We start from the raw sequence: 14,173 nt of genomic DNA on the forward strand, positions 1-14,173 counted from the left end.
ACTCTCTATCCTACCCTTGCAAGAAGAAAAAAAAAAACCAAACACAAAACCACCCTACCAAAAAAACAAAAAAAACACCCAAAAAACTACCCCAAAACTTCTGAAAGCCCTCCTCAGGGAAACAAATACCATTCCTTAAATTTCTCAGCATGTTATTTGCAAACGACAGGCCAGCAAGCAGATACTCTCCATAAGCCAAATGATGTCATTTCCATTTTCTAGAAAGAATACTTCTCACAGCAAACTGGCAAGGGCTTTTTTCAGCTGAGTTGTGAAAAGAGCCAGCTCTGTGTCTTGCTGCACCTGCTGCGTTGCTAAGTCTGCTATCTGGTGGCAGCCCCACAGCCACCCACAGCACTTCTGGGTCCGGAAAAGAGTTTGTGACAAAGGCTGAGTACACCCTCAGAGGTACTGGCAAATGTTCAGGGGTGAATTCTGTGGATATTTGCATATAGGTTTCTGTAGACACCAGCTTGTCCCATTTGCAAATAGAATCTGCTTTCCCACACTTCTCAAGGGACAAGCTGGTACCTACAGAAGTTTCAGTGTGTCCAAACATAAAACCCCAAACTTCTGCATTTTTAGGTTAAATTATAAAGAGGAGCCTTTTCACTTGTGTAGTGGAGAACTTGCACTACCAGAGAGAAAGCAGCTTGCAGCTGAAATCAGATGGAGAAAAAAATTAAAGAAAATAAATAAATCAAGATTTGATTCTGCTTCTCATCTTTACCTTCCATCATACTCTCTGCACTACTGAGTCTCCAGACAGCCCACCTGATATTTTCATTTTTGAAACAAGGAAATCACAGAATTACTAGAGGATTGTTGTTTTGGGTTCGTTTGTTTGTTTTTGTTTTTTTTTCCAGAGAGCACACTTGGCAATCTCATATTTGTGTTTTAGGTGTTTTGAACTGCTCTAAGCTAAGTGGTATCTCCCACCAGAAGAGTTCTCAAAGTCATAATAATTGCAGTCTAAAGCATACTTCACACACAAAAGCTATCATCAAACTATGATCTGCCATTATCCTACTTATCTACCGTGGAACTATATTTTTGTGTTGGTCTGGAGGGCTAGTGACTCTCACAGCTGCTACCAATCTTCATCATTTCAAGGTGCTTTCAGCACTATTACGGTGCAGACGAAAGTTGTGTAGCAGGCTTCTAAGGAAAAGATCCAGTTTGACTGCCTGCACAGGAACTTCACTGGTAGAGAAAAGGGTGCAAAGAAAGATCAAGTAGTGGAAATGCACCCACCACATAAGCAAACGTGCTGGAATTTGCTCCTTCTTCTCTCCTGACAGCTAGTGAGGGCTCACCGCACACCGGCCAAGCACCTGTGTGGTGTAACCACAGCACCTCCCATGGCAGGGCTGGACCTAGAAAGCTTTGAATTGGCAGCCAGTGAGGGCAGCCAACACAAACATGACTTTTCACGGGATACCAGCTCAGGTTTCTTCACAGGGGTTAATGTGCACCCACCCAGGTATATCCCTCTCGCTTGTCCAGCTCTAAGGCTGCCTCACTCTGAAACCTGCAGAGTCCTGAGGTTCTGGCAGACACAGCTGCCTCTCAGCCTCTGTCCCTCTGTGAAGCTCTTTAATTAATTCCCTGGTACTCATGAACACCATGTTCTGTCCCAGTGTTCTACTCCTCAGAACTGACAGCAAAGGCTTTTTTTCCTTGTCTGATGAATATCAACCGTTTTTATCTGACAGAGATGCTCACTAAATAGTATAATAAGAGCCTAAAATATGCGAGAGCAAATTTCTGTGGGATTTGCTTTAAAATGCTTGTGTACTAAGGGAACAAGGCTGCTGCATCTATGGTGTCTCATCCATGTGTCATCATACTCCAGTGACCTCTCAACCACCAGTCAACTTCAACTAACACCTGGAAGATGACCCCATTTCCACCAATTTCAAAGGAAGTAACAGAGGGAGGCACAAACACCTGTGTCCTGAGCAAGGGAAATGGCTGGCAGAGACCAGTGGTGGTGAAAGCCGGTCTGTGTGACGTGGGGCTGGCACAGCTCCGAGAGCCCAGCAGCATCAGAGACTGCCCCTGCACAGCTCTAGGCGAGTGTGAGGACCCAGCCTCTCAGCGTGCTCCTGCTGAAGGACATGGGTGTGCCCAGCATTCCCCACAGGACTCACAGAGGAGCTTGGACAGTGTGTGCTGCTACTGCAACAGCCCTCATTACCTGAGTCTTAACCCTGCTGTTGAACATTCCCCCCCCTTCAGGGTGGCACAGGAATTTAGCCTCCTAAAGTGACAGCTGAGGTCAATAGGCATCTCCTTCTTTAGAGCCAGCAGCTATCGGTGGTGTACAAGGTCACAGACCTAAGAAAAGACTTTGTTTAGCATGTGCACTTCCCATTGACTTCTCAGACCATTAAATCGCTGTTTTCATGCTATGCTTGTATACATCATTCTGAAATTCAGGCCGCCCAAAGGGCTTTAGGGTCAGTGAATAGCAGAGTGTCCAAGACACACAAAAGGGCTGATGTGTTTCCAGTGGCTCACAAACCACCTCCTGATGCTGGGATGACCCCACGGGGTGGATGGTGCCCTCAGCTCTTTGTTCTGCTCCCTTTTCAGGACTCTGCCTGCAAGACACTTTTTTCTGAGAGACTCTCCTTTTGTCTCTTCCATGTTCACTTTGGAGGCATCTTCTGCTGTGAGCTGAAACTGCACTGCCTGCCTGCCCAAGGCCATGGAGAAATGGATTCTGACCTCTCAGCCCTCCACCACAAACACTTAACAGGATTCAGCCCCTAAACAGCATCCTGAAGGCTTCCTCCAGCATTAACAACTCATGGAACTTCACAAACCCTACAAAAGTTAAGCAAGTCAACCACTTCAGCATCTCCCTTCATTGCCTCTCTCCACAAGATAAATACTGAGGTCAAATACAGCTCCATCCTTCCTAATAAGTAGACATAAATTGAATTTTCACAAACTTCACTAACTGTAAATTAATTTTAGAATTAGTCAGGAAATGAGATTTATTGTACGTCAGTAAATTCTGAAGAAAAATCTGTTTGGACCATGATAACCTCAAGTGTCCTTCTGAGCGGACCTCTCCCCAGTGATTACTCAGCAGATACTCCCTCCTTGCTTCCCAGCACCTGCTGCTCCCAGAAGGAATTCTCCTGCCCATCTGCCTTGAAACCTGACATGGTGACACAGACAAATGCAACTGTAAGCAATATCTGAACTACAAATCAAATCACCAGTTTGCTTCCTCAGCAAAACAGAAAAAAAATCCAAACCCAAACAACACGCAAAAAAGCACATGTGCTTGTTTCTAACCACCTGGCCCACTGGAAAAGGAAACTTCACATATGGAAACAACAATATTTTCCCCAAAGGAAACCATGGCAACAAGAATTCTAGGTGTACACAAAACCAGGTACCTGGACCATCACCTAATCCACAGGATGCGAAATTATTTTAAAGCAGTGCTGCTGAAGCCTGGTTTCACAGAATTTCACTAATTTCAGATTATGCTATTAAAATGAATTATAATTTCACATGAAAGAAACCCTGGCCCTAGTTTCTAATAAACTCACCTATTCACCACAAATTGAAACAAACTTCTTCTGCAGCAAGACAGGAGCCTTTGGCAGCAACAAGCCATCTTCTGAACAAGCTCATTTTTTGCCATTTACATATAATTACATACTAGCCTCCAAGCAGCTAGAAGCTCCGTGTTCCTTTTTTGTATCACTTGTTTCTTGTGAATACACATAGAGCACAAACCCAAACCACATTAATGATAACCTTGTTAAATATAAACTAGTACGCAATTATGCAAACTGCTAACACAAACAAAAAAGCCAGGGAACTCTGATTATATGTTCACAATGGTTTCTGAAAACTAAATAAAAATAACAACATAAGGCAACCTGCCTCGCTTGCTACTGTAACAGAAAAAGGTTCCACGTTATAACTTACACTTCTCAGCACAGAGGACTAGTCTGTCAAACAGCTCCTCAAACTCAATTTCAAGCTCACTCACTGCAAGGAGAGCAGAAGGGTGGGAGGAATGGCAGCAATGCACACGTGAACAACCAAAAAAATCTGATTTTCCTCTCTGCATCATCCTGAAGATGAGCTAATGCCTGTCCCTGGGCAGGTGCTGTGACTTTCACTCTGTCACCCTGAGAAGGGCTGGCTGTGTGCTGGGGACTTGGCTCCTTCCTCTCCATTAAGAGAGCAGCAGAAGAGCTGCTCAAACCCTCTGTTCTTGGGCTAGCGCCAGCCCGGTGCATGCCTGTGATTTCACTTCTGTACAGCCAAGGGTGAACCCAGCAATCAGAGCTCCTACCACACCTTTTCATTAAGAAGATGAGGTGTTAACATTCTGTACAACTTCCCTGGTCTGCAGCTGGCCGTTGCCCGGTGTTTAAAAAGATATACCTTTTCCAGAACAGAAACAGATCTATTGAAAGCAGGCCAAAGTCTGCCCCGGGCTGCACTCATGCAGCATCATGACAGCCAATAAAGGCAGTGGACATCACCCAGAGCTCTCCCGCACCAGTGACAGCCTTAAGCAAGTGCTACAGTGGAAAGCCTCATACTTGTCAGTGGAGTAATGCAAAGTCTCCACCGCAGCTGAATCTAGCTCTCAAGAAAACAAAGCAGCATGAGAAAAACCAGCACTTTCCTTGCAGCCTGCAACACAAGAAAATATATGGCATAAATGACAGCCCTGTAGGACTGGAGGAGCATCCTGGAAAGGCTTCCTTAGGTGATGTCCCTTGCCAGGGACTTGGGCTATCCATTCAGTTTGTTTGCAGGCTAGCAGCGCAGCTGAACTTGCAAGACTCTGGATTTCTAGGTTGTAAACAAGAACAGTAATTACCTTTCCCTCTTAAACTCCACTCTGTTCTCATGTAACAAAAACAAACAAACAAAAACAACAAATGAAAAACAAACACATAGGTTGTGGAAGGAAACATTCAGAAAGTGGCAAAAAGGAGCAAGGGAAAAAAAATGACTGGAAGAGGAAGGGCTAAGTGAGGTGATACTGGTGAGATCTAAGCATCCTTCCCAGAACAAAGCACAGGATCAATGCATGCAAGGAAGGAAAACCAAGCACGATCCTTGGAAAACCAGAAAAGTAACACTGGAATCCTGCATCAATAATAATCTCACTAAGTAGAAGGTCAGGAAGAATCCAGTCTCCCAAATGCTAAGCTCAAGAGCAGAAAAGCAATTCCCAAATCATGGTCTGTGGGTCACTTCTCCCCCACAAGTGGGCGGAATGTGGACACTCTGGGGGCAGAATCACATCACAGACTCAAATTCACGAGTATGAGAGCGTGTGCGTATGACATAGCTGTGCAGTTGATCCACGGAGCAATTAGAGGGCTGTCACTGCAGAAAATGTTTTGAGAGACACATGACTGGGAGAAGAAGGGTGGTAACCCACCAGCAGGCATTCCGCTTGGGAAAGTGGGGCTCCCTCTAAAAAAGGGGCTCAAAAAAGCTACCACATGGAAGGAGAAAAAAAACCCCAAAACCAAAAAAACAACCCAACAGTGGGGCATGCAGCTAAAATAACTTTCTCCTGGAATACCTCCAACTCCTCCAAGCTGGTTGGTTTTGAAAGGGACTTTTCTACAGCGATCTATGCTCAATTACCCTTATAAACCCTTGCAATAACATGTGACTCAAAGTCTACCTACTTGTCCAAGGGAGAAACAAGGAGGGAGTGTGGCAAATGGGGAATGTGGGAGTGGCTGCCGATGTGGGCTTGGGGAACACAGTCATTTCCTCCAGTTTCTTCCCTGCTTCTTCCCCCCCTCGGTCTTTGATATCTGAGTATGTGGTTGAGGAAGTGAAGGAAGGTGATTTTGTATCCACAGGCATTCACACATTTTTACATGATTGCACCTTCTTAGCCAGAAGTCTCAGCTTGAGGGCTAAAGCAGGTGAGGCTGCTCCTTTGGGAATTAAAAGGCAAAAGAGTACCCGGCGGCAAGAAACGACCCGGAGGAACACAAAGTGCTTGGAGATAAAGAGCTTATTTAGGGTAGTGAGCGAGACGCTGCTTAAACCACGCGCTCGCACCGTAATCCGTGGATTTCGGTGCTAAGATTTCCTTCCCGCTTGTGGGCTACCAGACCTGGCTACAGCTCACTTGACCCAGAGCCGGTTCCCAGCCCGCTGTCGATGGGACAAGGCAGCACGGCGGGCTGCATCCACCCCCAGTCGGGAGAGCAGGGTGACAACCGCTGCGCAGCTGGGCTGCGGCGGGGCACGGCGGCTGTGCAGCCGCACGCCCGCACCGCTGAGCGGCAGGGAAACTTTCAGCCACTCGCGCCCCGGCGGGACCGACCGGACCGACCGAGAGGCTCGGGCACCTCCGCTGACCAGCTCTGCGCTCTCGCACATCCCTGCCGCTGCTCCCCCGGCCGGACGGCAGCGGAGCCGGCCCCCGCCCCGCGGCTTCCCCCGGCCGCCGTGCCAGCCCTTCCCGAGCGCGTCGCCGTGCCGCGCATCCCTCATCCCCGCGTCCCGAGCATCCCTCATCCCCGCGGCGCGGCTTACCGGGACCGCTGCAGCTCGAAGGCGGCGGCGGGGCCGGGCTGCCCCGGCTCTCCGGCGCCGCCGCCCTGGGGGCTGGTGCGGCCGAAGGGCGCCGGCAGCACCCCCGCCGTGAAGGAGTTGAGGCGGCCGCGGCTGCCCGGCGCCGCGGCGCCCAGGAAGGCGGCGGGCGGCACCTGCACCGCGGCGAACGCGTCCTCCTCCTCCTCCTCGTCTTCCTCCTCCTCCGGGGGCTCGGCGGGCGCCGCCGGGGGGCTGCCCAGCCCGCGGCGGCGGCTGCGCCTGGCGGGGCCGGGCGGCGGGGCCGTCGTTGCCCGGCGGCGGGGGCCGCCCGTCGAGGGAGATGCTGGTGAGGAAGGAGAGCGCGGCCTGCCTGCGCCGGGGGTCGCTGCGCGCCGGCGGCGGCGGCTGCGGCGGCCCCGGCGGCGGCTGCGGCGCTTTCCTGGGGCAGGGCTCCGCCGGCGGCGGCAGGGGCCCGGCGGCGGGACTGCCGGGGCTGGCGGCGGTGGCGGCCGCCGCCATTGTCGGCCGGCTCCCCCTCCCCTGGCCGCCGGCCGGGCGCTGCCTGTCGCTGCCGGCCCGTCAGGCGGGCGGGCGGCGGGGCATGGGCGCCGCGGTCCCTGCGGGGTGCATGGGGGTGTCGGGGGGTGCGCTCCGCCCGGCCGCGCCGCCCGCCCGCTCCGTATTTATAGGTGCAGCAGCCGCGCCGCCGAGCGCCCTGTGCAATAACACGGCAATCACGTGTGGGAAACGGGGCGCTGGAGGAAAACAAAAGCCCGGCCAGCAGCCCGGAGGAGGAGGGAGAAGGGTGGGTCTCGGCGAGCTCCCTCCTTTCAACCTCTCTTCTTTTTTTTTTTTTTTTTTTTTTTTTTCCTTCCCTTTCACCCCCTTCCCTCCTCCTCCTCCACCTCCTCCTCCTCCTCTTTTTCCCTTCCTGGATGCGTGGGGGCGGGCGGGAGCCGGGGAAGGTGGAGTCTGTGTCCGTAGTACTAGGCACATGGCCCTCGGAGCTCGGCACGGACCGCCCCGGACCCGGGGCTGCGGCCCGGCTCGGCCCGGCCCGTCTGCGGCACCGGGAGCAGAGCTGGGAGCGGCACCGGGATGCAGCCGAGCCGTGCCCAGCGGCCCTGGCGCTGCCCGCTGGTTTTCCCGGGTGGGGGCTGGTGCCCGGGGCAGGCGCTGGTGCTTCCCGGTGGGCTCGGAGGACAGGCGGGATCGGGGAGCGGCCCCCGGGGATGCGCTTGCACGCTGACGGTGCGTTCTGCGAAGCGGCAAGCCTGGGCTGTCCCGGCCCCTGCTGCCCCTGCTGCAGTCTGAGGCGTGCGAGTGCCTCTGTGCGTGTCAGTAACATCTCACGGGTTCCCTAAACCATTAAAGCAACCTCCTCCCCAGCCTTTCCCTCCGCTCCCTCCCCAACCCTTTCCTCTCCCCTGCACCAGAGAAAGCACATTGACGTTGTCCTCTCCCAAAAGGGCATGTAGCCCAAGCCCCAAGTATCTGCGTTCGTGTCGTCCCCGAAGTGATGGCTGTTGAGCAGCTGGCTGCAGGTCTGCGCGCTGCCTCTGTCTGCAGCTGTGGATTGCGAAGGCGGGTGGCCGGTCCCGCCTCAGCATAAAGCTCCTTCATTCCTTCATCACTTTATTGTGACCAGCTCAGCCGTGCACCAAATGTGCTTGTCCTGTGATGATAATTTCATTGCCGACTTATGTAAGGGTTGGATAACAGATACATACAAACAGAGGAACATATGGTTGTCGCAGGATAGCAACACGTGCTGTCTTCGTAAAGCATTACAATGGCTTGTATTACATTCCAGTTATAGCTGGTGGATGAGTCACAAGCCGTCCCAAACTGTCACAAAATATTGTGATGTCCCCTACAATTTTATCAAAACCTTGCTAATTTGATGATTAAAAAAAAACCCAAAAAACCAAAAGGATTAATCAGAAAGGAGAACTTAATCCCATTGTTAGAGGAAGCTATGGACCCAGGTATCTCAAAAGTGGTATTTTGAACATTCAAAGATTTTAGAACTGAGCTCTGGGGCTTGGATTTATTTCTGAACCTTTGGTCTCTACTAACACTGAGTACCACAACCCCCAAATTTAGGCACCAAGTCTCTGGGGTGGGCTATTTTTGTGGTAGGGACGCTGCACAGGCAGCATTCTGAGCAGGAAGCAGTGAGGAAGGGAAGGGGAAATGATGGAGGAAAGAGATGTTTTCCAGATCACACTTTCTTAGAGACATAGGTGAGTGCTATTTTGAGATGGACCTTCTCATTTCAGTCTGTTCTCTTGAGGTTTACACCAATTATTTCCTTCTTATCAGAAGGTACTTCTGTGCCTGTCCCTGTGGCATGTCAAGGATGGATCGTTTGGATGGAAAGTGGGTAGGCCAGAGTGCTAAACTCTCCTCCCCAGAGAAAAGCCTAAGTGATATGTCCCATCTGTTGGAAGGATGCTCTGTACCCCTGTGGTTGCAAAATGGTTCCTTCAAACTTCTGTTTTGGAGAGGAAGGCTGAGGAATTTCAGGTCTGCCACCTTCCTTTGATGGCAATGCCTTTTTCTGACTGAAGGCATTGTCCTTGCAGTGGCAACCAGCAAGATGTCAGGGCACTGATGCACTTGGCTCCTGTGGAGGAGTTCCAGGCTTCTTTTGAGACTACTTTTAAAAGAATTCAGGAGTTTTTGGAGGAGGACTCCTGGGTCACAGAAAAATGTCACAGCTCTGTAGCCTGGTAGTTGGTACATTATTGAATGCTGACCCCTGGTCCAAGGGCTACTACCAAATGGTAAATAGGTCATGAAACTCAGGCCTCCCACCTTAGAACCGAATGAGATATACACTAGGATATTTTTTTTTCCTCTTACATTTCTCAGGGCCAGCAACAACAGTGTGTATTTTCCTCTCAGGCTCAAAAATTCTGTGTGGCAACCAAGTGCTAATGTGTGTTTCCCAAATTCTGCTTCTCACGGTACGCAGGTCTGGGAAAGAGAACCACCACCAAAATGCCAGATGGAGTTCCAGGGTTTGGTTTAACTTAGGACATTTTTAGTGAGTGCAGAAGTGTGCACTCCTTTCACAAAATTGCTCCTGTGATGGGATAAATTGCTTTCTGTTGGAAGCATTATTTTAAATGAAGCCACAACTTCTGTTCTAGAGCTCCTCTACAACTGACCCTGAGGGAAATGTTACCCCTTCCCTTGTCCACATGTGCTTCCCAATGATTTTGGCACCTGAATAATTCTACAAAATCATTTTTTACAGTCTCTGTGATCAGGAACACTTATGTGAGTGGTTGAGCCTATCAGCTTCCTTGCATCAAAGTTAGAGTGGTCAGGATCGATTGTAGGTCTTTCCTGGCCTGGCTCATCCAGATGAGCTCACTTTGTCACTTTGCAAAGTGTTTGTCTGTGCCCACCAGCCTAAATACTCACTGGGACCCAAAGAGATGCTCATTGTCTAAAATGCACAAGCTGCCTCTGGAGGGTACGGGCTTTTCCAAAAATCACACTGGAGCTTGGTTAAAACATCCCTTCTACTGCAAGTGAAAATAAACCCATTTGAGAAAGCCACATACAAGAAGAAAATTATTTTTTCAGTCTGAAGCGAAGCTATTTTTGATAACGAGTGGGGTACTGCAGTACAAAGATAATTGGCACGTTAGAAGTACCCAGTTCTCTAGACCTATTTATACATTTAGTAGCAAATTTAAATGAATGTGCACAACATAATGTGAATTTTTTTTCCAGTTCCTTATGTCCTCTTGATCTGTGCTTAGCAAAACTTCAGGTGATCGTATGAGCTATAGAAGTCCTGTGTGCTGGAGGATATGTGAAAATGTTAAACAAATTGATTTTGCTGGTTGAAACTTTTTTGTTTGATGGGGAAGCAGTGGTTGACTAGAGGAAATAGCAAAGTTGAAAGGAAAACCAAAAAGGCACATTCTGGAAGCTTGCTTCTGTGACTGTTTTTTCAATCATTTCCTTCTCCAAGTTCTCTTCCAACCAACCAGCTCTACCCAAGTGCGAGTAAATGTTTTTCTTTCAGAGGTCACAGGCTTATGTAAGCAGTTAGATGACAAGTGGTAATGGGAGTGGTGGAGCATGATGGCTTTTTCACCCTGTATGCCAAGACCTGCATGAGAGGCTCATCGGTTGTGGGTGTTCAGAGGCAACATGGAATTTGGGGGGCCTGTTAACACAGGTGATGGAGAGCCTTTCTTTATAGAGATAGGAGGGCATTTGGACAAAAATAAAAGCTCAGCAGTTTAACATTTTGAGGAATGGGATTGAAGAAACAGTCCCTCTACATACCTGCCCTCAGAGGAAAGTTAACACACGTGTGGAATGCTCATGTTGTCTTTAGGTTAACTGTTGTGGGTGCAGTCCTGCTGCAAGGCAAGTGGGTGGCCAGCAGGATGTGAAAATCCAGCCCGAAAGGCCATAGACCTTGAACTAAAGTTGGGTCCTGAGTAGTTTGTCAAGCCAAACTTAAAAATATCTGCAGGTGAGATGAAAACTTCGCCCAGAATTTGAGTTAGAGGCAAGATTTGTGTTATACTGAGAGTTAACTCTGTGGGAATAACTGCTCCTGAGTCACCAGTGTGAGTCACCGTGCTAGTTCTTGAGTGGCCTCTGCACAGTGCTTGCCTGCTTTGGGGACAAAAACAAGTTTCTTATTGTCACTGGTATTTGTTAGAGCTGCAGGACTTAGGCAGCTGGGGGAAGAAAGAGTAAATGCAATTGTTCCTTGTAACTTTGACAGTCTCGTCTTCTGACTGTCAGGCTCAATCAGGTAATGCTGCTTTGCAAAGCTCAGCAAAGATGTGTGGTGATAATGCTCCTGTAGGTGAGAACAGAGATCGTTATTTCCAGTGGTCTTGGATATCGCTATCAGATCCCCATGGTCGGGTAGGGTTCCTATAGACTATGAGTACTCTAATCTTGCTGTGCAGGACTTTGGAGAAATGATCCAAATGCAGTCTTTATAAGCATTTTCTTTTTCCTTTACTTTGCAGAAGAGAATTGCACTTCAAAAGGAGAAAGTGGTTGTAACATTGGAGAAAGATTTGGAATGTGAATTTAATAATCCTTCTGTTTAGAAGGAGTGTCTGGCAGAAAAAAAGTTGGGGGAGTTTTAAAAATTTCACTGAAAGCCATAGTTAAGAATGGAAATTGGATTAAGGCAGTACAAATTCTTTACAAAAGACTAATACTGCATCTGGATAGCAAGACCTGTTTTAGTGCCAGGCCCAAACCTTCAGTCTGTTGTAAATTTAGCCTGATTCTCGGAAATGCTAAGTGCTTGTGCTTCTCGCTGGTGATTTTTCGGGAGCCTGAATGTCTTGCTTGTTAAGGGTCACTTTTGCTAATTGAAATGTAGAATTTTGACACTAAGAGGAGTGTCACCTTCTTGGAAAAGCAGTGTTCCTTGGGTATGATTGGTTCAAGCTTGCTTCTGTATGCAGAACCTATTTTTGCTTGCATCATTCCAGGGTAGGTGCCAACATTGTCAAGTTGACATGAAATGGAATTAAATACAGTAGTGGGAAAGTGAGACAAATCTGTGAGCACTGAACATCATGGTTGGAGAGGTGTGTGTGGCTGTGGGGCAGGACCCACACACAGAAGCAGGTGTCCTCAGCAAAGATGAAAGAGTGTCTCCTCAGATCAGCTGAGGTGTGGATGGTCAGGGTACCCAACCTGCCAATTATCTTGGATGTCAGAGGTGCGGCATGCGTGGTGTTTGTGTTTGTGTTGAAGAGTTCCTGAGATCATCAGTAAGCTGGTAGTGCACACACGGGTGGTAAAGTCAATTTGATAGCTGTTTGTCTCTTAAAGAATTTAGGGCAGTCTAGTTAAGTCAAAACTGGCCTCTGTATCATTACTTCAACTTATTGCACCTTCACTAAGGACACTTAGTATTTTTCATTGCCAGATCCATGCTAGATCCGATTCAGGCCAAGCATTTCTTGGAAAACTGGTCGAAATGGTTATGCAAGCTCCAAGGGCAAGACCATGAAAAACATCACTTTGCCCACATTAGAAATTCTTATGACCTCTCCTTTGAAATACCTGAGCATCCCCACAGGGAGATAAGAATTCAGGAGGTGGGCTTCTGTCTCTGAGGTGGGGCTGGGGAATGAAGAAAGGGTGCCCTTCCTGTCAAAATCCACCCACCTTTGTCCAGTTTTAAGCCTTTTGAATCATAGCTCACATATGCTTGCTAGGGACTTATTGCTGCCTGGCAGCTAAAACTGCCAGTGCCTGTGAGGATATATCTCCATGGACTGAACTTCAAGCTTCCACCTTTGCTGAAGGGGCTGAGCACATGCAGTGCCCAGAACTACGGCATCGCTGGGAAGGATGTTCCCAGCTGCTCTGGGGCACACTGGAAGTGGCTGCTGGACCACGGGTGCAGAGTGGACAAATGGAGTGGAGGAAGGATCAGCCTGTTCGTATGTGGAGAGGGAAGGAGCTGCAGGAGCAAAAAATACTATCCTTGGGTGGGATGCATGCACATGCCAGGGGGGCTGAGGGCTTGCACATATAGTATGAATTCCTCCCCACTTCTTTCTTGCATCCTTGAATTTTTAAAGTTCCTCATTCAACTTCAGCTGGCTTTGAGATTTTTTATTGTTGCTTTTGTTTTTTCACTTTGTATGCTATTGGATCCCTAAAAGACCCACACTAAACCAGAAGCTCCCTTTTACTGGGTGCTGCTAAAATGCTCTCCCATGCCTCAGTGGACTTGCAGGATAACTAGAAAAAACAAGGAAGGTGGCGATGTAGGAATTGCAACTGGAATGTGGCTGTTGCTGGCTCCTACTGGCTCCTACTGGAGTGATTAAATGGGCACAGGGCCACATAGCTCCTCCCTCCCTTGAAAAACAAAAACTGTGGGCGCTTGTACAGAAAACAACCCCTGTTTCTGTTTGTCCTTGTCTTCCTGCAGTTTTCTTCTTTGAAATCAGAGTTTGGGTTTTAGTTTTTTTTCAGTGTCATAATAAGCTAACATAGGCGTGAGGTTCAAAATGGAGGTTCAATCTTTATTGAAACAAGAAAGGGGCAAATGTCCTGTTTGCTTGGAAATCACCTTAGGCAGTGGTGTAAATAAAAATCAGCTTCTAACTGCAGCAGAACAGAACGACTCGTTGCTAAGAAGAGCTGTTTTAAGGTTTTCATTAAGTGACAGTGATGATTTATCCTGTCCTTTACCATTCTGATGCAGTTTGGAATCAAGTACAGAATCACTGGACATTAAGGTTTCAGAGGGAAGCCTGGAAGAAAATCCATCTTTGTCACAGTGTCTGTTAATTTTTAATCGCCTCGGGATAATTTTAAAACAGGCTGCAGGTTTCTGAAACATTAATGTCGGCAAGTCTTTTCAGTTTGCTGGTTGCTGAGGGTAAGAAAACCCTCCAGCTGGCAGGACAGTCAGACCAAGGAGCTGGATGAGGAGGAAAATGCTGTTGACACCTTCTCAGACACTGTCTTCAGTGAGTAAAAACATTAAATAAATAGGATCTAAAGTTCCCAGAGGGACATGCTAGTGGAGTGTTTCAGAGACTCTCCTACAAGTTCAGCTTGACTGGAAATATTTAATATCCAATAA

At 48.5% G+C, this 14,173-nt stretch overlaps 1 protein-coding gene across 1 annotated transcript in view; it reads right to left on the reverse strand.

Annotated features, from left to right (window-relative positions):
* Nucleotides 1-7,077, reverse strand: part of CABLES1 (Cdk5 and Abl enzyme substrate 1) — a 69,288-nt gene extending 62,211 nt beyond the window's left edge. Inside the window, 2 exon segments of the mRNA XM_040075773.2 lie at nucleotides 6,559-6,818; nucleotides 6,820-7,077. Coding sequence (XP_039931707.1) covers nucleotides 6,559-6,818; nucleotides 6,820-7,077 — 518 coding nt within the window.
* Between the last annotated feature and the right edge of the window lie 7,096 nt (nucleotides 7,078-14,173).

Source organism: Hirundo rustica, chromosome 1 (genome assembly GCF_015227805.2).
Source record: "Hirundo rustica isolate bHirRus1 chromosome 1, bHirRus1.pri.v3, whole genome shotgun sequence".
Lineage (NCBI taxonomy): Eukaryota > Metazoa > Chordata > Aves > Passeriformes > Hirundinidae > Hirundo > Hirundo rustica.